This window comes from Cordyceps militaris, assembly GCF_000225605.1.
Source record: "Cordyceps militaris CM01 unplaced genomic scaffold CCM_S00005, whole genome shotgun sequence".
Lineage (NCBI taxonomy): Eukaryota > Fungi > Ascomycota > Sordariomycetes > Hypocreales > Cordycipitaceae > Cordyceps > Cordyceps militaris.
The window spans coordinates 952,178-977,880 of NW_006271973.1; the positions used below are offsets into that span (position 1 = coordinate 952,178).

Sequence of the window (25,703 nt, forward strand, 5' to 3'; positions counted from 1 at the left end):
GGGGATCTAGAAATCCTTTACTATAGTTTTTCTAGTCTTTATAAACCATAGAGGTACTAGAAAGTGCTGTTTTGATCATACTAAAGTAGTATAATAATTTAGGTAGTTAATTATATATAATTAGAAAATAAGTTCCGAATAATGTGGTGTATCTTACTCGCGACTTTTGGCCTATTAATATGTACCTACCTGTAGGTAGTTGTAACAATAACGGGAGTACCCCTGTACTCCTTTGCTGGTCCACTTTATGCGCGAGCTACCAGCTTCACGCTCGCCGCGACGTCATGAATAAAACCGTTCGCGCGACAACTAGGATACCAGTGAGATTAAGCCATCATCACCCCAGTGCCATCAAAGCAGGAGGCCATCGCAGCCATGGATGGTATACAAGTCAATGCAGCTTCACTGCTGCTACAACGTATTCGAAATATGTGGGAGTTTGCGAATCTTTGCCAGTGGATATACATTTTCGGCAAAGCTGCGAAAATTGATGAATCGCTCGAAATCGAGGTGAGGGCGGCATACTCTGCAACCCCATGTTTGACATTTGCTAATTACATCGCGACTCAGGATATCGAAACTGAATGCCTCAAGCCTTGCTCAACACTTTTGTCAGATATTGCTCTAGCCCTACTCAAACTTGTTTCGCAACATCGGGGTCTTACGTGAGTAGTGCACTGTTGTACATCACACCGCACAATCTTTCTGACATATTTCTTCGAGCCGCGAAATCCTCGATGAACGACTCCGGAAAGAATATACCGCCAGACTACCTGATAATAACCCCCTAGGTGCTAGCGATACTACACGGCGCAGCTTCTGCGATCTAGATACACCAACCAAAGTAATTGACAGGACCAGGCAGGCTACGAAATAGTGGTGCTGACTCATTATAGATTATCGTTCTCCAGCAGCTTACACAATGGGTTATGAGCCAACCTGCGCTGCGGGAGAGAATGGAGGATTCACACGATCAAACTAGCTGGGTATGCTTTTTCTGATGAATGACGACGGCACAAGCTTATTTCATTATACAGAGAATAGAGCCCTATGGATGGGATGCAGATGATCGTACCTATTACGTGTTGGACGACAACCGAGTCTATCGCTTGACCGAAATTTCGGAGCCACTTGCCGGGAAGCCACAGAAACAGAAAGCGTACAGAACGGCTCGGCGATCCGGTAGACGTGGCCGCACATCCGATACATTTTCAACCGAACACTGTGTTGCAGGCGAATCTTTGGAGTCTGACAGCCCACAAGCAAAGAGTAACCTCGGTGGTATGGGCTGGGAGTGTGTAGCTGTTACGCTGGATGATGTTCGACGCTTGGTCGACAGTTTTCGAACAACCCCCGATGCGAACGAGAAGATACTACGGAATCAACTCGATGTACATTTGTTGCCAATATTGGAGAAGCAAGAAGAGTCCAGGAAGCGAAAAGATGCGCAACACCAGCGTGAGCTGCTAAGTCTTGCCAAGATGGCAAATGCAAAACGCTCCAGTCGAATTGCTGGAAAAGTCGAGCAACAGAGGGAAGAGGAGAAAGCAAAAGAACAATGGGCAAAATCCCAGAGGGAACTGGAAAGTCGACAACGTGAGACGCAAACGCAAATCAAGTCGGAGCGAGAGCGGGATTTCAGAATGTTCTCCCGAGAAAGGAGACTGAAAGACAGGGCTGCGAGACGGCACTTACGTGAGGAAGAATTGTCTCAGATTTCAAAGGGCAACAGCGTCGTCCCCGATGGGCGGGCTCGGACTTCAGATCGGCAGCTGCAATCAGAAATCGATCGCAAAAAAAGGGCGCTTAGGGCGCTGGAGGACGAGGAGGAAGATTGGACGTTCGATTGCGTCTGCGGCTTGTATGGACAGGTCGATGATGGTGCCCACAGTATTGCCTGTGAAAGATGCAATGTTTGGCAGCACAGCGACTGCGTCGGAATCCAGGAAGCCGAAGCCGACCGTGAAGACTTTCAATTTGTCTGCGAGAGTTGCAAGCTGCAAATTGATAACAGAGTCACGACTCGTAAAATTGTGATCAAATTGAAAGCCAGGAGTTCTACCGAATGGATAGATCTTCCCTCTGATGGCAGACCGGTGGAGGTCAATTCACGGCCAGCAATACATTCTACAAATCTCAACGCATTGGTAAACAAGACCGAAGTCTCCAATGGTAAGTCTGGCAGTCAGCCGGCTACAGTACAACCCTCCACGGGCTTGAAAGCCAGCTCTGGGACCGCCGCGAGATTATTCTCCGACGGCAATAGTGCAGCGGAGACTCTTTTCGAGCCAAGATTTACACTGACCGTGGCAACGAGCGAGGGGTCGAACGAAAGGGGCACTGGCGACAAATCAGCGTTGAAGCCGGAACACATGACCGAGGTTGCTATTAATGTGGCGTCCGCGTTTGCATTACCACTTGCCACGAAGCCACTACTACAAGCATCATCATTCTCTGGCAACATATCTGATAGCGCTGGCATGGGTAGCGCTGTCAGTTCGGGCACGCTAGCAACTCATCCGACAGCAACTCAACAAGCCCACATAGATGGAGTGAATCAGAGGCATCCAGCCAGGCCTGCGTTGGATCGACCAACTCGGGTGCCTCGCGATTATACTCTGGTGGAGGACCAAATGCATGCGCACCGCGAATTTGTACTACCATCTCAGTTGCGGAACGACGAGTCAAAGAAAGATGTCCACACGTACGCGCTTGCACCATCGGTTCGAGTGAACCAGCATGAGCTCCCTATGTCACCATCAGAATGACCAGATACAAGTGCACGCCATTTCGAAGGCTTTGCCTGGATAATCCCTATTTGTGTACGATAGCGAGCCAGCATCTGTGGAGAACTGATATTCTTCGTGTTTCGCCCGTGCATTAACAGCCTTCTGAGCCAGCAACTCTCTGGAAAGGATCTATCGCACTTTTACATACCCCATACCATCCTGGACCCTTCGCGGACTATCAAACATGACATCTGGTAGACAGGGCGACAGATATGCAAAGCATGGGCAATCGTTTAGTTCACAGATGTGTGGCACTAGTAGGCAGATGACAGAATTCGGACGGAATATTGCACTGGAGATACGACAAGCGTGCACGAACACCGAAAGCAAACTGGATGACACGCCGAACAATTAGCCGGGCAAAGCGGAATCATAATAGAGCTTCGCCTGCCATTATGCCCGACGAACCACTCAGCTTGGAACAGACCAGGTTGCGCTTGCTTTGAACCGTTATTTTTAGTTGGTGAGGGTTGGGAACCACGTGGAGAGCAGGGACAATAAACAATGAGGCTGGAACGTGTGTGGCTCAACTTTTGGTATCTGCCCAATCACTGCCATTGTCTTTCCGTCACTTGGTTGTCTTGTTTCCCGCAGTTCGTTGTTCGACCCTGTTGCGGGCGCAGTTGACTGGTCCGTGACACCCCCAACTTTGTAACCAAAGAAGCATAGCCACGCAGTGGTAGATGCACTAGTTTTGTGGCATTTCTCGATCCACTTCTGTATCATACTCAGAGTCTTTGGCTCGGTCTGAAGTCCTTTCGGCGGCGACGCAAGGAGCAACGGCTCGTGCGTCCCCGTCCAACGGTTTGCCGCCTTGTATCAAATGGGAGGAGCAGCGACAATTGGAGCCGCTAGCTGTATGTTCCTCATCTCTTCAAAAGGGAGTCTTTCCCTTCTAAAGTGTTCCTTGTCTCTTACAGTATACAGGCAACGACTGTATGTGACCGCGCTTCCCATTTTCGAGCCCTCGCATGCTTCCAGCTTTGCAGGCAAATAATTTCCTCTCGGTTCGAGCCAATACAACAGGACCTTTTCGCGAACGACAATTACTCCGTCTATCCAGAATATATCCTTGTCTCGTTCGGTTGATGGCCTCTTTTCTGGGGACTCATCCGCCGCTCGAAAGCTTTTCGTCTGCGACATAATTTTGGCCAATAATTCCAACATGAGCCCCCCGGGACAGTCAAATCTTCCCATGAAGACCAGGGAGATACCATCCTACGCCTCTAACCATATTCTGCGCACTTCTCCGGGTACAGGCGTGAGCTCTGTCTACATTTCCCAGACGAGTGACGGCATCGATTCCATGCCGCCGCACAGCAGTTCCGCTGTCCATCCAGCGGAAGTCTCCCGGCAGGTAAGCTTCTTTCACTTATCCGCGTTTACCAGTATTGACTTGTTCTTCAGACGTTGGTCGGTGAATCTTCTGAGTTTTTGTCAGTTGACACTAGCAATGCCATGACGAGAGCCTCGCATCGCTCTGGTAGAGATGGTGGAGGGAACAGGGGTCGGAGCAAAGAGCCCAGGGTCGAGAAGCGGAATACGAAAAACGCACCCTCTATCTGCTTAACTAAGCCACTGTCGGAGATTGCACGGGAGGTCCCGGGGGTTGGCGTCGCGGATGTTACAACTTTTGCGAGACGATCGGCTGAGATCCGACAGATGGAAGCTGCCAAGGCCGGAAAGGTGAAGCGACCGCTTAATGCATTTATCCTCTACCGCAAGGCCTACCAGGATGTTGCCATGACTCAGATCACTCGCAGCAACCATCAACAGGTCTCGGCTATATGCGGAGCCTCTTGGAACGGCTGGGAACCTCCCAGCGTCATCAAGCATTTCAAGGACCTGGCGAATATCGAAAAGCAGATGCATGAGGCGGCTTTCCCCGCCTATAAATACGACCCTGTGCAGGCAAAGAAGCCCAAGGACACTACCAATCATACTTCCAGTGCGTGCGATTTGAGTGATGGCGAATCAAGCTGCCGTCCCAGGCGAAGTGGCAGGCAGCGGACTGCTCGAGGCACGTCTCGAATCAAGCAGTCATTTCCCTTGGAGGTGCCTGATCACTATCGTGGACTGCAGGGACTACATTCGCAACCCGTCGGTGGTAACTGGGAACCTCATCAAACTATTCCGTTCTCCGGGTGGTATGAGCCTGCCCGCATTTCGACGGAAGCCTCCCAATATCCGCAGCGTGGTGCTGGCCAGGGCCCCAGTGGCCCTGTTGCTGGTACCTCATACGCCTGCACTTCGTCGAGCCTATACTATCAGCCTTATTCAGGGTTCGGTGATCAGTGTTTGGATCCTTCTCTCCGTGCGGAGGCGCCGGGCTCTCAGTATGCCCAGTTCTTGGGTGCCAATCACGACATGCTGCCAGACTGGATGAATGTTGGTGGTGCTCAGAATGCATCTACGACACTCGTGCCTGACTTAGATGTCACGGGCGCGCATACGGCTTATCTTCAGGGGACAGAGGGTGATTGGCAGGTCGAGCAGCTCGAGGATGGGAGCCATTTCAGTGATTGGATGACGCAGGCAGGAAATGGCGAGCAGCAGTAGCGCTCGAGGTTGTGTGGGGCGTAGTGGTCAGTGTGTGGTTGGGGAGTGCTATTGTTTGTCCACGGCGTTTTGGTTTGCCTCTATTGTTACTATTTATGTATTTTATCTCATTTCTAGTCCGGCCGTCTATTTCTGCCCTCTGGTGGCTGGAACCTCTGGTTTTGTGAATATACTGTCTTAATCTGTCATTCTATTGTCTCGGCTTGCATGTGTCATCAGGCAGCCAGCACATGGAACCGCAGCCATGGATCCGCCAGGAAGGATATACCACCGGTAACAGGATAAAGAAACAGCCTAAATAGGAAAGCAACGGCCTGGAGGCGTGTTGTGGACACGGGGACACGACAATATCGCGTACACTCCAAAGGAGGTGCAGGGTACCTGAGGTGCTGGGCTAGAGGCGCGATTAGTCATATCCAATTTGGCAGCACTAGTCTCGCCAGTCGTCGCGAGCAATCATCCTAGATAGCCACACCCCAAACACACCAACCATGACATGGATATCGCAATCAGTGACGGTCGTAGGACTAATCATCCTCACACATGCGTATGAAACTATACACCCGCCAATATATTTGCTGCGCTAACGCATGACAGATGCTACTCAGCGCAGGAGCATGCGGCTCTCTCCGCAGCACTCGCGAAGCACGCTCTATCGCACCAACAGGCGAATAGCTCCCTACCAATCGACATATCAATAGAGGCGATTATAGCGACATTCATTGTATGCACTGGGCTTGTATTGGGCTCGCAGGCACTGCGCCCAATACAGTGGAATGTCTGGGGAGGAAAACTCGAACGAGAAGGTGATACTGGGTTCCTAGACGGATCTGGCGAAGTTGACAAAGATTTTCGTGGAAGTCCATTCATCTTTCTCCAGAGTCGACCAGGATTCACAAATATTCGCAAGCAACGACGTGAATTCACAGCATGGGTCAAGGCGGACGCAAACTAGCGGAGGAACATGTAACAGCAGTTGGTAGAACCGCTTAGATCAATTGGGATGCATTTATACGGGATTACCGTGCTGCCAATCGCGCATGCTTCTAAGTTTTCTTCCACATACGCATGTAATTAGCACGGGCGAATGTGACATTGTCTAAGACTTGGGAGGCTCAAATGCAACAGCCTCTGCAAAGATGGAAGTGAATAGACGGACGGAAAGCAACAGGAAACCAGAGAAAATGCTTGCGTGAGCTTCTATATACAGGCTATAGCATAGGCCACATACATACAGGTACCTACGCGCATGAGGCCTGTTTTCTAATTAGTAGGGCACTAGACACGTTTTCCACTTAATACGTAATTTTCCCCTATTATAACGCTATTAGGCTACTACTATATAGAAAAACCTCTATATTTTTTATAAGCTATATTTATTTATTAAATTACCCTAATTAGACCTTATAGTCCTTCTAGTATCTTAATAAACTTATAAGTACTAGAAAAACCATAGTAGTAGACTTATACTAGTATCTTACTATACTAAGTATAGTTCCTAGGCTGCCTAGGTGTAAACCAGCCTCTCTAATATATAATTCTACTATTATATAATAATTCCTAGTAGTATTTAATAATATTTAGTATTCTTAGTTAGTAGGTTCTTAGGCTATTACCTTAATTTATATCCTTTTATATTTTTTATTATTTATTAACTATTTAGGTATATTAAATTACTTACTATCTATATATATATCTAAATACTAGAATAGTTTTTACTATAATACCTATTTATAGGTATATATTATAATATTTATATAGTTTTTAGTCTTATTATACTATAAAGACTAATTTAATATAATAGTTAATATATACCTTTTTAGCTTTTTACTCTTAACTTACTTTATAGTTACTTTATTTATATTCTCTTTATAAGTTAGTTATAAAGCTAAGCTATACTACTTAACTTTTAAAAAGAAATTATTTAAGGTACTTCTAGCTAGATTTAAACTAGCAATCTATATACTAACCTATATAGAACTCCTTACTATAGAACTACTATACTATAAAGGCTTATAAGCTATATTAGAAATATTAATAATATTATAATAAGGGAAAATTACCTATTAAAAAAGTAACCTATTTAATACCCTATCTAAAAATAGGCTTTATTTATATATATAGGTACCTATATATATAAAGCCTATTTTCTAATAAGATATTAAATATATTTTCTATTTAATATATAATTTTCTTTTATTATAATACTATTAGGTTATTATTATATATTAAGAAATATTTATATTTTTTATAAGCTATATTAGAGATATTAATAGTATTATAATAGGGGAAAATTATTTATTAAAAAAATAACCTATTTAGTACCCTATCTAAAAATAGGCCTTACTTACGTATGTAGGTACATAGGTACCTAGTAGGTAGGTAGGTACTACCTGCCCTGTCCACCTCGGTACCAACCATACCTAGGTACCTATGTAGGTAGGTAGTTATTATGGCTACCTACCTACCTAGGTATGTAGGTAGTTATGCAAACGAAAACGCGATAGAGCCACCTACATCGCTTGGCTGAACAATGCCACCCCAAACAGCAACGCAATACAAGGCAACGATCGTGAATATCGACCAAAGACACAATAGTTCATAGCACGTGGAAGTGCCCGATGTCAAATTGATAGAGATATCTACAGAACTGTCCTACAGCGACCAGGAAAGAATGCTAAGGAGTCCAGATTCGAAGAGCAGCGAGGAGCAAACATCACGAAATGGGCCATATATGCCAGTATATAGGTGTACGAAGAATACAACTACCTCGGCAGCAAGTACGCCCGTATTATCCCCACCTGCGTACCAAGGTATGGCAACTGTCGGGGGGCAAGCGCCGGCCAGATGCGGCGCAGAAGCTGGCGCCCAACATTATGTGGACGAGGAGAGCAACGCAGAGATTATTTACGAGACAATAATGGCCACAACCATTGCAGAGAACGGCACTATGGGGTGTGCGTTCTTTTCTACCCAAGACAACCGCCTCTATATTGCACAAGATGTGCCACTCGTGGACGCTTTAACGTTGCAGCATTTTCTCGAACACGTTCAACCGTCATCAATATTGATATCAGACAAGTTCCCCAATAGTATGGTCGAAGTTCTTGATACTTATGTTGATCGCGTCTACCAAGGCTAGTCCGGCCGAAAACCGAAGAAATCAAGCTGCAGCTAACAATCCGCCAGAGGAAGCTAAACGTTCTCACGTTATTTCAGTAGCGAACTCCGAGTTTTCGATATCAGCATCTAGAGATAAACTCACCGGAACATTCTCAGCTATAGAAAACCAGCCCGGTGCTATATTTCACTTGCACCAGACTTTTCAAATCAAGGACCGAGCTACAGGAAGCATTCTACCTGAGAGCGAATCCTCCGTCATGCAAAAATTGAGATTGAGTAGTGTCCTAGGCACTCAAAACTCTACATCTGTAAGAAACGGTCTCCTCTGTATCAACTCGATGACTAATTGTCAGATCATATGCGCGGGTGTTGTTGTTGCTGAAGTCAATAAGCGCAGAGCTGCCCAGTCACAACGGGACATTGGGCTAGCTGGATTGAGATATAATGTTCAAAGCATGGAACCGTTTCACCTGTCAGAATATCTGTACATCAACCCTGCCGCCATGTCAAGTCTACAGATTCTGCACTGCGAGATGCACCCCAACTCACAGACGTGGCATACAACCTCTGGCGTCGCGAATAAAAAAGAAGGGCTATCTGTGTACGGAATGTTCCACCACTTAGTATCGACTTCCCAGGGCCGCGTACAGCTGAGAAAGATATTCCTGCGACCAAGCACGAGCGTTTCCCTGATAACTGCGAGACACCAAACTATCTCAATACTTTTACAACCACAGAACTCCGAAGTATTGAGTCAGATCGTTTCTGCAGTTCGAAAGGTTCCAAACATGACAGGGCTCGTCTCAAAACTCAGCAAAGGTATTGACTGTACCTCCGTAGGCCACTCAGCACGCGGAGGTTTGTGGGCGGCTCTAGAGAGATTCAGCAGGTATATCGTGGAAGTTCAGAGGTTGGCGGGCTCATTTTCAGACTGTGAGTCTGCGCCACTTCTGAAAAAGGTAAGAGGATTGAGATATAAGGCATAATCTGCTAACCCAATGTTAGTTTCGCGATACTATTGAAGTCGGAGCGATTGCCTGTGTAGGCTCACTAATCAAAAAGACTATTGACTTTGAACAGTCCAAGTTACGCGAACGTTACTCCATACAAAGCGGAGTCGACCCAAATCTTGACCGTCTCAAAAGGCGATATGACGGCATGGAAAGTTTTTTGACCGAGGTTGTTGACAACATCGTAGAAAATTCCGCCTCGTGGGCCCGACAATACATTAAATCCTGCATATTTCTGCCTCAGCTAGGGTTTTTATTAGTTGTTGATCTCGATGAATCGACGGGCAACGGTAAATACAGTGGCGAAGGCCAATCACATGATTCATGGGAAAAGATCTTTTCTGCGAATGGCTCTGTCTGTTACAAAACCAGACAAATGCAAGAGCTTGACGAAGCCTATGGTGATATGTATTGCCAAATTGGAGGTAATTATAGCTTATTTGACGGATATCAGCAAAGTCTAACGCATCGATAGACCGAGAAGTTGAGTTACTTCATGGGCTGGCTCTGAGTGTCTTGGAATACAGCTCCCACCTGCTGCTTGCATCGAAGTTAACAGGCGAACTGGATGCAATCCTAGCTCTGGCCCTTGGGGCCCAAAAATTTGGATGGAATAAACCGGGAATATCCTTAAATGGGAGCTCTTACATAACTGGAGGGCGACATCCTCTTCACGAAGCATCCATGCAGCACTTTATACCCAACGACTTTGGCGTTCCAGCCAATGAGGAAGATAAGAAGCAAAAGCCGGGGCGCGTTTTGGTTGTAACGGGACCAAATCATTCAGGAAAGTCTGTTTATCTGAAACAAGTGGCACTTATCTTTTACCTGGCACACATTGGCAGCTTCGTTCCTGCGGAAGAGGCCACAATTGCAATCACTGATAAAATATTGGTGTGCATGCCAACACAAGAAAGCGCATCCTCGAATGAAAGTGCCTTCGCTACTGATCTAAGAGGGGTATCACATTCGATCAGACGAGCGACTGAGAAAAGTCTAGTACTCGTTGATGAATTTGGCAAGGGTACATGCCCAATTAACGGCGCAGGACTGGCTGCCGGGTTGTTAGGCCATTTTCTCTCCCTTGGCTGCGAACGATGCCCGCAAGTTATTATCGCAACTCATTTTCACGAAATATTCGACTTTGAAGATTTTAACGGCTACGGACTTCTAGATTTTGCTCACATGAAAGTGGAAATCAACCATGACGACAGTAGGACTGGGGATGACCCTTTGATTTACCTTTTTACCTTGCAATGTGGTAGAAGCAGCTCCAGCTTTGGCGAGCAATGTGCAACGATGAATGGTGTACCAGAGGCAGTTGTCAATCGTGCAGGGGCAATTTCTTTCATCATTGACCACGATGGAGACCTTACTGCCACCTGCGCGACATTGTCATATTCTGAACGAGCCCGGCTGGAAATCGCAGAAGAAGTTGCCAGAAAGTTCATTTCTTTAGAATTTGGAGTTTGCAAACCACCTCACTCAACTTTCGAGGCTCTTGAAACGCTCGACAGCCTACTTTTGTAAAGCTGGCGTTCCCTACTGACGAATTGCTACTAAAAGACAATAGCTGATCTAACAAATAATCGAATTTGAACAGAATTGAGCCCGTGTATACATTTATATCGAGCGTATGTCAAGCAAGCAGGTTATAGTGGGCTTGACCACAACAAAAGGTGTAGCTCACTCGAACGTACGTACGGTCTATTGGAAATAACATCCCCTAAACACCACGAAACCAGCAAAAGAACAGGTCATAATCTCTTGAACACGTGAGATAGAGCCAAAAATTTACCACGTGAGATTGATAGCGAGCAGTAGCAGCAGTAGCCAAGATGACGATGCCGGGGTGACATTGCAGGTACCAGAATCTTGGCCAAATGATGTACAGGTTGCCGAGCCGACAGCCTCACAGGCCACAAGGCTCAAGCTAGAACAAATATAAGTTGCCTGGCTACCAGGAAAACTACCACCACCACCCGTGACCGTTGTGCCAGTATCACCTGGAACAGCCACAGTAACATGATATCCATTGCCGTTCTGAAGCTTGGTTAAGCAGGCGTCATAATTTCTGGAACATGACTGCACAGCAGAAGAGCAGGCGGCACTGTTACCAAACGTAGTAGAGGCGTATGGGAACGGAAAATATGAATTGAGGACATATGAAGGTGACCCAGCGGGAGCAGTTGGTGCAGTAGCAGGAGCAGTTCCAGTGCATACAGCACTATGTGGCGCCAAGTTAGCGGAATCTGGGGTTCATGAGGGACAAGGGTACTCGGAGCCTTACCCTTGAGGGCAGCAGGCTGGGTTATTATTGGAATCCGTAGCGCATATCTGTCCATTTTCGCAGCAGATATCATTGAAAGCTGGGCCGAGTGACGCAGGGCAATGATATGTGTTGGCGGGGCACCCGGCACGAGGCCGCAGCAACGGCGGGGGGCCGTGGAGGGAGGTCGTTGGTACTGGCCAGGTCATTGTGGTATAGGTAGGATCGAAGTGAAGCAAATCGCCGTCGTGGTTAGTGTTAATGCAGCTGGATGTAATAATGGCATATCGAGAGCGGTGAGGTTCCTCTGTGGCAATGCCTTCACCACTTTATTATGAACCGAGATGTTGAGTGGGGCAGTTCCATCAAAGGCATAATAAATAACTTGTCATTGAAGCCCCTCTCACCTAGTTAGACATGAGTGTACGAATAAGGGCAAATGGAGACAAATTTTGCAGAGTGAAGAATTAGTCATTCATGACTTACATCAAGCTATTACTCGTGCCCTTTCAGCAAGACTGAAACCACCAACTGAGCCCTATCAGCAGCGAGCAAGTACTTGCTTGGTTGACCTGGCAACCCCGTCTCTGCACTCAGATTTGCCCTCGTACATGAGCCAAAATTTGCCGGAGACGACCCAAGGCCTTCGACTCAGAACTCCGTGTATCTGCATGAGATTTGAGCGCCTCGATTTCATGCCTTGCTTCCTCTGCCAAAGACCCCAGATCTCCCCAAACTGCATCTGTGTATGAGCTGAGAACTTCTTGCCATTGCTGCAACCATATTTCCTGAGCCACCATTGTGTCCTCGGTGCCTGTGTGTGACCTCGCTTGATGAGAGTTTCTCGGATTCAAAACAAACTCTGGGTTGAAATTGAGTAGGTGATTCCAAACGGGTTGCGAAGGACTATTCGCAAATAGTGCTTCTCGGAGGCGAGCAGCTTCATGCTCCGATAGCAAATTATCAAGCTCCAAGTACCTTGGCTCTTCTTCTGGCATTGCAAGTAACTGGGCGACATCTGCGCCATCAGCGGCTGTCTGCTCGCGGAATGATGCGCTCTGCATTGATTCGTCGCTCTGGAGAGTAGAATGAAACGAATCTTGCATCTGCGGCGCCGTATTCACAAACTCATCGTATTGAGTGGATGCTTGACCTAAGCCCTGGGGATGATTTCGTACAGAATCCCCTAGTCCTGGAGCGGCGTGGTGATGAGAAGCCTCCGCCAGAACAGACCCGGGTATTGAGCTCTCATTTTGGTTTCCAGAGGAAGCCTTGCCACTGCTAGAGCCAGTAGGAGACAACGACGGTTGCCCTGTGGCGGCTGCGTTCAGAGCCATTCGTCCAGATGCTCGCAAGCGATCGCTGAGTGCGACCTCTCTGTCTTTGCCTTTGCCATCTTTCCTCGCGTTACCCCCCGCCGTTGTGTCCTCGCGTCGCGGTTCCTGAGTTGGATCTGTGTCGGCGTCTCGGCTCTCCATTGGCGGCTTTTCTTATCTAATTGATAGAGAAGAATGGCAGTTTAGATGCTCGGAGTGAAATGAGAGATTGAGAAGACTTCAAAATCTGGTCTATGTTCTCTGGCGTGCTCCAGCGGCTTTGCCAGATGAATTACGAGAAGGCCGATATGAACAACCATGTGCAAGCACAAGCTCAATCGCAACACGTAAATCACTGAAAAATCAATGGCTAATACTGACAGAAAACTCAAGTTTATCCTCAAGTTTCGTCTCGTGTAGTCAATCTGTCGCACCCTGTTCTGTGCGTGATCGATCCGAGTAGGTAGCCGCCTCCCATCTGTGGTGGGAGCTGCCCTTTGGACCCACCAAGCCAGACGACATCATCCACATCGCTCCCTGTCCAACCATCACCGCGGTCAAGGCTTGTACCAGCACCTCAAGCTGCGCAAAGCTATCTGAACCCCAAGCTTTCCCACCTCAAAATACACAATTTCGAACGAGACCTCTACAGCGCTCTTACAGGAGATATTTTCCTTATCCATTTCACCCTTGGTGGTCGTCGCCCGCGTCGCTTAGTTCCCAAGAGTCGCGGTCAGCCAAAATGGTTGACAGCGAGGCGAATTCGCCAACATGGAAGTTCACGCAGTACGTGAATATCGTATACAGTTTACTGACTATTTAACTCACCAAATTACAGGTGTTTCGGTGATAAAGGTGACGTGGAGGACATCACGGAGGGTGTGTTGATACCCTTCCCCGCCCATGGGCTCGCCAGTTTTGTGTAGGCTTGCTAACCTGTCCGATCGGCTCTAGCCGACATCATCTCTACCGTAGAGTTCGACCACACAGGAAACTACCTAGCCACGGGTGACAAAGGTGGTCGTGTCGTCTTATTCGAGCGCAACGAGACGGTGCGTCTATCTGCTTCGAGACAACTGGGTTGTTAGGAGAGCCTACTAACTATTTCCCCATGCAGAAGAAGTCTTGCGAATACAAATTCCATACAGAGTTTCAGTCCCACGAACCCGAATTTGACTATCTTAAGTCGCTCGAGATCGAGGAAAAGATCAACAAAATCAAATGGTGCCGACGCCAAAACGCCTCCCACTATCTCCTATCGACAAACGATAAAACAATTAAATTGTGGAAGGTGTTTGAGAAATCGCTCAAAGTTGTTGCCGAAAATAACTTATCGCACGATCTCACCCCTGGAAGTGCTGCTGGAAGTGGTGGTGCCGCTCGACCGCTGGCTACTTCGCAGCAATTTCGAAATGCCACAGACTTGAAGCTCCCCCGCCTCACACACCATGACACCGTTGTGGCAGCTGTGCCTCGTCGTACGTATGCGAATGCACATGCATACCATATCAACAGCATCTCCGTGAATAGCGACGGCGAAACCTATATCAGCAGTGACGATTTGCGAATTAATCTTTGGAATCTGAATATTCAAGACCAAAGCTTCAACATCGTGGATATCAAGCCGGCAAACATGGAAGAACTGACTGAAGTTATCACTGCTGCGGAGTTCCACCCGCTTAGCTGCAACTGGTTCATGTATGCAAGCTCCAAGGGAACAATCAAGCTGGCTGATATGAGGGAGAGCGCGCTTTGTGACCAACATGCAAAAAGTAAGCCATCGATGCGCAACGAATATCCACATATTAATATCCCGAGTAGTGTTTGAACAGGACGAGGATCCACTGTCGAGATCATTCTTCTCTGAGATCATCTCGTCGATCTCCGACGTGCGATTTTCTTACGATGGTCGATACATCCTGTCCCGCGACTATCTGACTGTAAAGATTTGGGATATCAACATGGAGCGCCAACCGGTGAAAACGATACCTATCCACGAGCATTTACGACCTCGCCTGTGTGATACCTACGACAACGATAGCATATTCGACAAATTTGAGGTTGTTTTTTCGGGCGATGCCAAGAATGTGATGACAGGCAGCTACAACAACAATTTTATGATCTATCCGTCCGATCCCGACAAAGAAGTGGAAGTCGTTCTCCAAGCAGACAAATCCGCTTTCAAGGCAAAGAAGGTTGGCGTGCCGACTCCCATCAACTCCTCCACAAGCCCGACCTCAAACGGCAAGAAGAACGGTTCACGGGCTGGGAGCCCTGGGGCTCAGCGTATGCGCAAAGAGACAGATGCAGACCAAATCGACTTTAACAAGAAGATTTTGCACATGAGCTGGCATCCATTCGAAGACAGCATTGCTATAGCAGCAACTAATAACGTCAGTGGACATGAGGCAAATCACTTCATATTAATCAATTACCTACTAACATCTCTTATAATAGCTCTTTGTTTTCTCTGCTCTGTAGTTGCTACAAAGCACATCGAAAGCACCGGGAATGACGTTGAACTATCAACTGCTGGAAATGCACTCCATATTTGCGAGCTCTTGCGAGGCATCCACCTGTCGTCGTATCAGACAACGTCGTGTGAAGAGTTCGGTGTGAACGAATTGATGCTCAGTCCATGATTCAAACAGCGATGCGATATCAGTGGGAGTCCCGCTTGCCCGTCTTTTCGGAGGTCCCATTGCCTACCGGCGCGGTGCTCGGATATAATTGGTCCTTGTGCCAGCCTGCTTCGTGTGACTAGGATCTCTCTGATGGGCATATGCTGCATTCCCTATGGAAAAGCCGTTTTGCGGGCAAGAGCAATCTGTGCAATCGGTCAGAGATAGACGTTAGGAAAGAAAGAAAGGAAGAAAGAACCAAAAATACTCAAAAATTAGCTCGGGGAGCCTCGAGAAAGTTATAAATTATGAAATAATACCAACAGAGTATAAATGTGAAATGAATTATAAAGGAAAAAAAGGGCAACGCGTCGCCAGATTGCAAAGTCTAGGTATAAATACCTACATAGATACCTACATACCTAGGTAGGTAGGTAGGTGCCTAGTAGGTACGGTAGGTGTACGGTAGGTACTAAGGTACTTAGACGACATGCTCAGCGTGCGGGGCCTGCCCGAGTTAGAAACCTGGTATTACCTAACGGACTAATTTGCACCTAGGTGAAGCCTCCACGTATCAGGTTTGGCTTTTTTTAGGTAGGTAACTAGGACTTGTTTTGATCACTACAGTAAAAATGGGAGAACCCCAACACGCCTCTGATGCGGGGATTCGCAAGAAGAGGCATCCATTGGAAAATGACGACAAAAGAGCTTCTATTGTCGCCTCTATTGGTCCCTCAGCTTTCGCTGCAATCGCAATGCTTGGGCTTGTGTTTGGCGGCTGTTGCTCGAACGTAAGCTCTCGAACCCCCAAGCTATAACTCTTTGTGTAACACCTAACAATGTAACTACAGGTCTATGCATTAGAATCAATCATCAAGTAAGGACCGTCTACTGTTGAGGATTGTGCAAGACTAATCGGCGTCCGTCTAGCTTTGAGTCTGGTAGTGGTAAGAGCTATGTTCTATCTGCGTAGGTTCAAGTGGCTGCTAACTGTCTGCAGGTACTCTCCTCACATTCATTCAGTTCGCGTTTGTCGCTGTGACCGGCTACGTCTTTCAATTCGATTATAAACGGCCACCCTTCTTCCTAGCACCGACGAAAGTTCCTCTAAGCCGATGGGCTGTCAATATTATATTGTTCTTTGCCATCAATGTCCTGAACAACCACGCCTTCAGCTATGATATCTCTGTGCCAGTTCACATAATTCTCCGATCTGGAGGCAGTATTACAACCATGGCAGCAGGTTATCTCTACGGCAAGCGCTATTCAAGATTGCAGATTATGTCTGTAGGACTACTAAGTATCGGTGTGATCCAAGCAGCTTGGTCCGATGCGACAAATCAGGTATGACAAACCCCAACATTTCTTGGATCGACGCTCACGTCGCTTCAAAGTCAGACTCTAGTACTTCGTCGTCGAAACCCGCATTTGGCACTGGACTTGTCATTCTTTTGATTGCCCAGGTCCTTTCCGCCATCATGGGCCTGTATACAGAAGCCACTTACAGCATGTATGGGCCACAATGGCGAGAGAATTTATTCTATTCTCATATTCTTTCTTTGCCGCTGTTCTTACCTTTCGCACCATCCATGATACGAACGCTCCGATCTCTATCTGATTCGCAATCAATTGAATTGTCTCGCAGCCTCGGGATTCGTCTTCCTCACCAGTTGGCCAACGTCGCAGCGAACATCTTGACGCAGTACGCGTGCATCCGAGGCGTAAATCTGCTAGCGTCAGCATCCTCAGCCTTGACAGTCACTATTGTCCTCAACATCCGGAAACTTGTGAGCCTCCTTCTCAGCATTTGGTTGTTTGGGAATTCGTTGGCTAGGGGAACTGTCATTGGTGCTTTGCTGGTATTCGGAGGTGGTGCATTGTATACACTAGACTCCAAGAGCAATGCTGTGAAATCGCCCGCGAAGAACCCCAAATCTAAGAAAACTATGTAGATAAAAGGCTCTTTATAAAACTTAAAATGTATGTTCGAAACTGGAATATAACTGTTGAAGTTGCAGTCGCTTCCAGTATTCACGAAGCGGAAACGTTTCGATTCCATTGATACATAGACTCGGATATAGGCAACCTCCGCCTGGAGCCACCTGGCTTCGGATGCTTTTATCCACCAACCCCACACTCCCCAACTTGAGGCATCCGCTAGGTACCTACCTATGATACCACGCTCCCGCGAATAAAGTGCTTCTTCTGCCTTCTGCACCAGCATGTGCGTCGTTGACTCTGCCCCCTGAGTCGATTGTTTTTTTTTTGGTCCTTATTATCCTCGCTGTATACTTAAGCGTCAATCCTAAAGGAAGGTTGAAAGCAGAGAAGACTGAAAAGATATTAACAAACGAAACAATAACACCAGACGACAGGAGGGCAAAATAATCAACAGTCACACAAAACAGGAGCTTCAGCCGCTCACGCATCTGCGCAATAGCTTTCTAGGCTGCTCTTGGGTTACGAAAACTGGTCCTTCGCGATACTTATATCGAGGAAATTTGACAGATCTTGAGCTGCGACGCGCAGGACATTCTGCAAGATGGCTAGTAGGTACTTGGAAGCGGTGTGCCACATTCAACTCTCTAACGAAGATATACTACTGCAGATGCACAAGCTCAGTTGAAGAGTACTGAGTTGCCTTTTCAGGTTCATACACGTGAATCGGACTGGGAGGATGATGAGACAGCTGGTCACAGTATTGCGGACTCTGAGCTGGCTGATCAAGTATCAGAGGCAGACCCCGCACATGCAGAAGAGCTGCAAGAAGGGATGCTCCTCCGTGATGTGCCAAAGAGAACGACATTTTATGATCCTGTTGCCGAGCGTCAGATGACCCAGACCGATGCAAAATTGTTCTACCAGCGAAGCCAGATTGATCTAAGAGGTGATAGCAGCGAGTGGGTGCACAAAACGCCCCAGCAGAGTCCTTCGATTCAAGCTGGTTCTCGTCCGGCAACTGAGTACGGTGCTGACTCCCTAATCCTGGAGCAAGATTGTGGTACGTGATTGTCTTTCGGAAACGTGTCATTGGCTAATAGCGCATCTCATGTAAGAAGACCTGTCCTCCACCGAAGGATCGCACTTGAACGGCGTCGATCCAAGCCAGATATCTATAGCTGTAGCACATGCTACGCTTCAAGAACAGCGTGTACCTGGCGTCTCAAATTCGGGCCTTGCTAGCAATAGCTTTCTTGATACGGAACCTCACGTCACAGCTGAATTAGCCGCAATTACAAGGAATATCCAAAAAATCGTGGATCTACGCCGCCGCTATATCGCGCTCTCTTTGCAAGGCCCGAGTGATAACCCGAGAGACAGCGAAGAATGGGAGATTTATCCGCCACCACCAGAACCAGCCTGGAGAGAGGCCAGCCATGCTAATTCCCGCTTTTCACGGCATAAGGCAACATCCGCAAATGACTCGAGCCAAGAATTCGACATGGACGACCTAATGCCTCTACCAGGAGACGATGGGTGCACTTTTGAGCTTGATTCGAATGGTGTTTATCAGGTCCTGGGTGATGCTGCTGGTGCAGAGCCAGCAATTAAAATACCAACCATACGAGAATTCTATATGGACCTCGAATCCATCCTGAAAGTTTCGTCAGATGGCCCGAGCAAAAGCTTCGCGTTTCGAAGGCTGGAATACCTGGAGGGCAAATTTAATCTTTACGCCCTTCTGAATGAATACCAAGAGACGGCAGACAGCAAAAAGGTTCCCCACAGGGACTTCTACAATGTCCGAAAAGTCGATACCCATGTTCATCATTCTGCTTGTATGAACCAGAAGCATTTGCTACGATTCATTAAGAGCAAGATGAAGAAATACCCCAACGAGGTGGTTCTGTATAGGGATGGAAAGCACCTCACGCTGGCCGAAGTCTTTGCTAGTATTAATCTCACTGCTTACGATCTGAGCATTGATACTCTTGACATGCATGTAAGTCCACACAACATCAAATCTAGTCAACTTGCCTAACCCCTACCCTTCCTCCCAGGCCCACACAGATTCTTTTCATCGGTTCGATAAGTTCAATCTCAAATATAACCCTATCGGAGAGTCTCGTCTTAGAACTATTTTCCTGAAGACCGATAACTTCATTCACGGTCGTTACCTTGCAGAAATTACCAAAGAAGTCATCGAAGATCTTGAGTCTAGCAAGTATCAAATGGCCGAGTGGCGCATCTCGATTTACGGCAAATCTATCGACGAGTGGGACAAATTGGCCGCATGGGTAGTGGACAACAAGCTCTTCTCACACAACGTTCGTTGGCTCATCCAAATTCCTCGTCTATACGACGTCTACAAGGGCAGTGGTCTCATGGATTCGTTTGAACAAGTCATCAAGAACTTATTCCAGCCACTGTTCGAAGTTACAAAAGACCCAGCGAGCCATCCAAAGCTACACATATTCCTACAGCGGGTTGTTGGATTCGACAGTGTTGACGACGAAAGCAAAATAGAACGCCGGCTCTTTCGCAAGTTCCCAGTGCCTAAGGAATGGGATGGGGCGCAAAACCCGCCCTACAGCTATTGGATTTACTATACTTTCGCCAATATGGCTTCGTTGAACTTCTGGAGGCAGAGACGTGGCTTCAATACCTTCATACTTCGGCCGCACTGTGGCGAGGCTGGAGATAGTGAGCATCTGGCTGTTACTGCACTGTGTTGTCACAGCATCAGCCACGGCCTTTTGCTCCGCAAAGTGCCTCTACTCCAGTATATATTTTATCTGGAGCAGATTGGCATGGCCATGTCACCATTGAGTAATAACGCCTTGTTCCTCGCATACGAGAGAAACCCCTTCCATCAGTACTTCAAACGCGGTCTTAATGTGTCACTCTCAACCGATGATCCACTTCAGTTCGCCTTCACGAAAGAGCCGCTCATTGAAGAATACGCCGTTGCGGCTCAAATCTGCAAGCTGAGCTCTGTGGATATGTGTGAACTGGCAAAGAACTCGGTAAAGCAGAGTGGTTATGAGCGAGCGGTCAAACAGCAGTGGCTCGGTCCTGATTTTGAAAAGCCCGGTAAGGAAGGGAACAAAATGGTGAAGACCAACGTGCCAGATCGCCGGGAAGAGTTCCGTTATCTCACACTAATGCAAGAGAGAGATGTGTAAGTGGAACATAAGAGCAATAGCAGACACGTTCTAACGGGTCCTTAGCCTTCATCGATTCTCTGCATATGACGCTGCAAACGAATCTGGCACATTCAGAACAACCAATAACCAGGCAACTACGTTCGGCAAGCCGCAGTGTTTATCATCCCTGTCAAGCAAACCCAGTGTGAACGGCAAGTTGAATACGGAGCGTGCGGGGCCACCTGGTTTGAATGGCCGTCCCTCTGATAGCGCTGCAGACTGGCACCTTTCCGGCAGCGACCCGCGTTTGTTCCCCGGTATACTTGGCAGGGAGCGTCGCGGGGGCAGCCTGAAGAGCCTCGGTCAAGTGCCAGAAAAGACCCTTGCTGGTAATGAATAAATTTCCAGTCCTTCAAGCGGTACATGAACTTTACACCAACACAGGATTGATTAGGAGATGGGCGCTCCAACGTACAACACTGGATGGAACCATCTTTGATCATGGTCTCAACGATATCATCCAATTTCTCCGAATATTTAGGATCCCTCAACTGGGTCAAACACGTTACTAGTCATTGCTGAATTTTGCCGCCGGATGTCATAGTCGTTTGTGTCTCTCTTAATGTATTGCATACATATTTTGTCTAGTGCAGGGCTACGCTATGTAGAGAGGTATTGGTCGATGCATTCAAGCTGTAATTAATACCGGCATGGTTTATTTTGCTTGCTTTTGTTTTTTGGGTGTTAGACATAGACACTTCTGCCCTGGTTGCCTGGTAGCTCGGACATTGTCACGTTAAAAATGGAGCAGTCAGAACAATGACATTTCGGCTTGGCCAGGTCCCGCTAAACTGCTGGCGTAACTAACTAGCTACGAACCTCGTCCATCGAATTGCCCTCGTCGCCAAAAACTCGCGCTGTTCATGTCCCGCTGACGACATTCACCATTGTTACGATAACCCTCAATACCCCACGGCTGGCTTGATTGTCTCTAGGGCCCCAAAGGAACTGCCAAACCTAGCATTGCCTGCGTGCTGGGACGCCTGACATTCGTCATGGGGTTTCTCGGGGTGTATCGAGCCCTCTACGACTACCAGCCACAGTCTGATGGCGAGCTCACCATCAGCGAGGGCGATCTGCTTTACATAATCGAAAAGAATGACGACGATGGCTGGTGGAAAGCCAAAAAGAGAGCTGGCGCAGATGATGAAGATGAGCCTACGGGACTTGTACCTCACAACTATGTCGAGACGGTATGCACGACCGGATAGCCCAACATGTTCCCGGGGTACGCTGCTAATATCACTTCGTCTACAGGCCCCTGCACTGACCCAAGCCCGCGCTATTTACGAGTATACTCGACAAACTGACGAGGAACTATCTCTCCATGAAGATGCTGTTCTCGACGTGTTTGACACGTCCGACCCGGACTGGATTCTTGTCGGTCTGGATGATGATTTTGGATTCGTCCCAGCAAATTACATTGACGTGGAATCGACAGGCGTGGCGGATCATGCGACTTCCCAAATGCCACCCCCGGCGTTACCGGCGAGGCCTCGCTCCGTCGCAACGACCCCGGCTGTAGCAGAAGACCCTACGGTAATGAGTCCCGGGCCTGCAGGACCAGCGTCTGCATTGGCCGGGGTCTTACAAGGACGGTCTACAGCGGCAAAACATGCCGTTCCCCCGGATCAGCTTAGGCGAGAACTTTCGGCGTCTTCAGATAAGGAATCTATCAAGTCTCCTGCGTTACCTTCCCGCCCAAGACCAACACAAATCCAGCATACTCGAAGCAACTCGGATGACTACGGAATGCCTGATCCCAACCGACTGCCCGATGCACCACCACTTCAGAGGACACCTGGTGGATTTCACATGTACAATATCAGCGAGATGGTCTCCGTGATGGGTAAAAGGAAGAAGATGCCGACTACCCTAGGTATCAATCTAGGGACCGGCATGCTCCTCATTGCTCCAGAGCGAGCACAGGATGCCCCTCCTCAGGAGTGGACTGCCGACAAAATGACTCACTACTCTCGCGAAGGAAAGCATGTGTTTATGGAATTAGTGCGCCCCAGCAAAAGTATCGACTTCCACGCCGGTGCCAAGGATACCGCGGAAGAAATCGTTTTGGCACTGGGCGAAATGGCGGGTGCTGTGCGAGCGGAGGGTTTGAAAGAGGTTATAATGGCTGGAGCACAGCGCTATCAACGAAAGGGAAAAGTTCTATATGATTTCATGGCCCAGGGCCAGGATGAGGTCACTGTCGCCGCCGGTGATGAAGTTATTATCTTGGACGACTCCAAAAGTGAAGAGTGGTGGCAATTGCGGCGACTTAAAAATAGCAAGGAGGGGGTTGTTCCAAGCAGCTATATTGAGATCATTGGCGCTGTCACACCTCCACCTACTGAGGGCGGCACTCGCAGTGGCATGTCCTCCGTCGAGCAAAATCGCTTGGAAGAGATGAGACTCACCAAAGAAGCCCTGAAGGCCAGCAAAGAAGAGCCTCAACAGGTACGAAGCTTTCCAACCGAGATATACTTTCTTCAATGTAATCAAAACTAACTGATTGCAATAGCGTAGCCGTCGCGAAAATGGCCATGGCGAAAGTAGTAATTCTTCCAAAAGCAAGTCAAGTATGATTTCAACCCCGAACAATTCTGGCGAGGTTTTACTGACGGCAGCATTTTGCAGAACCGGATACAAGCAAAATTCGCACTTGGACGGACCGTTCCAAGTCCTTTAGTGTGGAGGCGCAATTTCTTGGCCTTCGAGACGGCAAAATCCATCTACATAAACTGAATGGAGTGAAGATTGCGGTTCCAATAACGAAAATGTCACGGGAAGATTTAGAATATGTCGAAAACCTTACGGGTATCTCGCTAGAGGATGAAAAGCCTCTTGCTGATGTGCGGCGCTCCAAAGCAGCGAACCGGCCAAGCGAACCATCAGGCGCCAAAGTTGAAAGGAATAAGAAGCCTGAATACGACTGGTTTCAGTTCTTCCTCTCTTGTGACGTCCCTGTGGGATTGTGCGAACGTTATGCTCAAGCATTCATTCGAGACTCCATGGATGAAAGCGTCCTTCCCGATGTCAACGCCGTTATTCTTCGAACACTAGGTATTCGCGAAGGCGATATCATCAAGATCATGCGCAGTTTGGATACGAAATTTGGGCGGGAACGGAGTGCTGAGGGTGATAGCAGCACTGGAGGACTGTTCTCGGGACCTGGGGGTGCACTTCGCAACAACACTCGGAAGGGTCGTCCAGCGCCCGCTGTTCAGACGAATGATGTTGTCGATGCAACAACCCTTTCCAAGGAATCAGGGGGTAGCGCCATAGCAAAGTCCAGTGGCAGCCCCATTCATGGAGAACCCAAACCAGCTTTGGCTGGCTTCGAGGACGACGCCTGGGAGGTGAAACCCAGCAAACAGCCACGGGCCGGGAAGACTGTAGAGCCTACAGAATCGATGCCCCCTTCTGCAACAGCCATGCCGGCACTTGCGGGTTCCCTGAAAGATTTGTCTATGCTCAGCGCACCGCTGGAACCGATCAAAGCTGAGTCTGTCAATCAGCCAGAGTCTGCAGCAACCACATCAACCTCGGCCTCACCAGTACCACAATCTCAACCACTGTCAGGGGCGAGCCCTTCGTTCTTTTCTTCTGTATCAGGCTCGCGAACAGGTGGCCCTGCATCGCCGAAGTCTCTTGCACGGCAACGACCAACACCAACCATACCCACCGGTCATGGTTCTCTCCCGCCTCCCCCAACGCAGCGGTCAATATCTGCTCCCCAGCAGCAGAGTGCTTTCGCAGTACCAGCATTGTCGGCGCAAATGACCGGTCTTGTTCAGGGGCAGGTAGCTCCGCCAGGTCAAAGTCTCAATGACATCACGCAGGCGCGCCTTCAGCAGCAGTTTACAGCTCAGATGCAGCAGATGCAGCAGATGCAGCAGATACAGGCGCTCCAGCCGACTATGACGGGTTACGGTACTTTGCAGAATCAGACTCATCTCGCGCCGTATCAGACAGGTGCGCAGTATATGCAAGCCATGTACACAGGAGTTCCAACACAAAGCCCGTTTCAAGATACTGGCGCGCCTAGCCAGTTCTCACCGCTTCAGGCACAGCACACTGCCTATCCTCCCCAGTTTCAACCGCAGTCATCATTCGGTCAGGCCAATCAGGCCAATGTTAATAACTACTTACCGCCTGCTCTTGAACCGCAACGAACTGGAATAGCCGTCATGCACCAACCACAGGCTACTGGTCTCAATACTTTTAGTACTCAACCTCCACAAGCTCTCCAGCCGCAGAAGACAGGGCCGCCGCCACCTGTACGTTTCGGAGTAACTGAGGCTAAGAAACTAACCGCCCAGCCGACAGGGCGACGAGCGAACTTGTCTCAAGCTAGTGAGTTTCCAAACTAATGTGTCAAGCCTAATACTCGCAAAACTGACTGACAAATCGATACAGCGCCTCAGAACCCCTTTGGCTTCTGAGCTAAACTCCTCGTCCAATATTGATACATTCGAGCTCGTCTCGATACATCTCCCTTCCATCCTTCGATCACTCAAAAACAAACGGGAGACAGCCAGCATTAAGATGGGGATAGTAGCTCTGCAAAAGCTGCTCAATGTAATTCATATTTTTAGCGTTGGAAAGTGGGACTCGTGGTTCTGAAATACAACAACCATCAATGCGTGAATGCATTGCACACCATAACTAATTTATCTTTTTCTATGTTTCAGAAAGATAAACAGATTATTCGATCTTTTTCTATGTTTCTTCAAAAAAATTAAGAGATTAAGAGATAGTGCAGCCATTGTACCAACCGAAGAGTTCAGTATTGGTGGTGGTACAACCACCCCCCCCCCCAATACCTGGCATGCTCAACATCCCGCTTGAGAACGGCGGTATTACCCTAGC

The 25,703-nt window shown here is 48.1% G+C and overlaps 9 protein-coding genes across 9 annotated transcripts; 7 read left to right on the forward strand and 2 right to left on the reverse strand.

The window, feature by feature from the left end:
* Window positions 1-429: 429 nt before the first annotated feature.
* CCM_06679 (PHD finger domain protein) lies at window positions 430-2,768 on the forward strand (the record flags this gene model as incomplete). Its single annotated transcript, XM_006671820.1, has 5 exons — window positions 430-510; window positions 571-665; window positions 817-844; window positions 897-986; window positions 1,038-2,768. The coding sequence occupies 5 exons, from the start codon at window positions 430-432 to the stop codon at window positions 2,766-2,768; spliced, it is 2,025 nt and encodes a 674-aa protein (XP_006671883.1).
* Window positions 2,769-3,954: 1,186 nt separating this feature from the next.
* CCM_06680 (HMG box protein) lies at window positions 3,955-5,348 on the forward strand (the record flags this gene model as incomplete). Its single annotated transcript, XM_006671821.1, has 2 exons — window positions 3,955-4,146; window positions 4,197-5,348. The coding sequence occupies 2 exons, from the start codon at window positions 3,955-3,957 to the stop codon at window positions 5,346-5,348; spliced, it is 1,344 nt and encodes a 447-aa protein (XP_006671884.1).
* A 491-nt stretch (window positions 5,349-5,839) lies between these two features.
* On the forward strand, window positions 5,840-6,303 carry CCM_06681 (Magnesium transporter; the record flags this gene model as incomplete). Its single annotated transcript, XM_006671822.1, has 2 exons — window positions 5,840-5,895; window positions 5,946-6,303. 2 exons carry the CDS (start codon window positions 5,840-5,842, stop codon window positions 6,301-6,303), a joined length of 414 nt encoding a protein of 137 aa, XP_006671885.1.
* Window positions 6,304-7,044: 741 nt separating this feature from the next.
* CCM_06682 (uncharacterized protein) lies at window positions 7,045-8,223 on the reverse strand (the record flags this gene model as incomplete). The annotated part of the gene is made up of 5 exons (XM_006671823.1): window positions 7,045-7,075; window positions 7,191-7,213; window positions 7,337-7,351; window positions 7,700-7,771; window positions 8,158-8,223. The coding sequence occupies 5 exons, from the start codon at window positions 8,221-8,223 to the stop codon at window positions 7,045-7,047; spliced, it is 207 nt and encodes a 68-aa protein (XP_006671886.1).
* A 1,036-nt stretch (window positions 8,224-9,259) lies between these two features.
* CCM_06683 (uncharacterized protein) lies at window positions 9,260-9,493 on the forward strand (the record flags this gene model as incomplete). Its single annotated transcript, XM_006671824.1, has 2 exons — window positions 9,260-9,404; window positions 9,477-9,493. 2 exons carry the CDS (start codon window positions 9,260-9,262, stop codon window positions 9,491-9,493), a joined length of 162 nt encoding a protein of 53 aa, XP_006671887.1.
* Window positions 9,494-11,275: 1,782 nt separating this feature from the next.
* Window positions 11,276-13,228, reverse strand: CCM_06684 (uncharacterized protein; the record flags this gene model as incomplete). The annotated part of the gene is made up of 3 exons (XM_006671825.1): window positions 11,276-11,708; window positions 11,772-11,818; window positions 12,362-13,228. 3 exons carry the CDS (start codon window positions 13,226-13,228, stop codon window positions 11,276-11,278), a joined length of 1,347 nt encoding a protein of 448 aa, XP_006671888.1.
* Window positions 13,229-13,808: 580 nt separating this feature from the next.
* On the forward strand, window positions 13,809-15,547 carry CCM_06685 (protein phosphatase PP2A regulatory subunit B; the record flags this gene model as incomplete). The annotated part of the gene is made up of 6 exons (XM_006671826.1): window positions 13,809-13,852; window positions 13,905-13,945; window positions 14,021-14,118; window positions 14,184-14,838; window positions 14,888-15,459; window positions 15,524-15,547. 6 exons carry the CDS (start codon window positions 13,809-13,811, stop codon window positions 15,545-15,547), a joined length of 1,434 nt encoding a protein of 477 aa, XP_006671889.1.
* A 2,682-nt stretch (window positions 15,548-18,229) lies between these two features.
* Window positions 18,230-21,174, forward strand: CCM_09680 (AMP deaminase; the record flags this gene model as incomplete). Its single annotated transcript, XM_006672441.1, has 7 exons — window positions 18,230-18,236; window positions 18,296-18,688; window positions 18,813-19,630; window positions 19,779-19,955; window positions 20,222-20,331; window positions 20,369-20,809; window positions 20,859-21,174. 7 exons carry the CDS (start codon window positions 18,230-18,232, stop codon window positions 21,172-21,174), a joined length of 2,262 nt encoding a protein of 753 aa, XP_006672504.1.
* Window positions 21,175-21,829: 655 nt separating this feature from the next.
* On the forward strand, window positions 21,830-25,276 carry CCM_09681 (Actin cytoskeleton-regulatory complex protein; the record flags this gene model as incomplete). The annotated part of the gene is made up of 6 exons (XM_006672442.1): window positions 21,830-22,027; window positions 22,092-23,288; window positions 23,353-23,410; window positions 23,628-25,111; window positions 25,154-25,187; window positions 25,251-25,276. 6 exons carry the CDS (start codon window positions 21,830-21,832, stop codon window positions 25,274-25,276), a joined length of 2,997 nt encoding a protein of 998 aa, XP_006672505.1.
* Window positions 25,277-25,703: the final 427 nt, after the last annotated feature.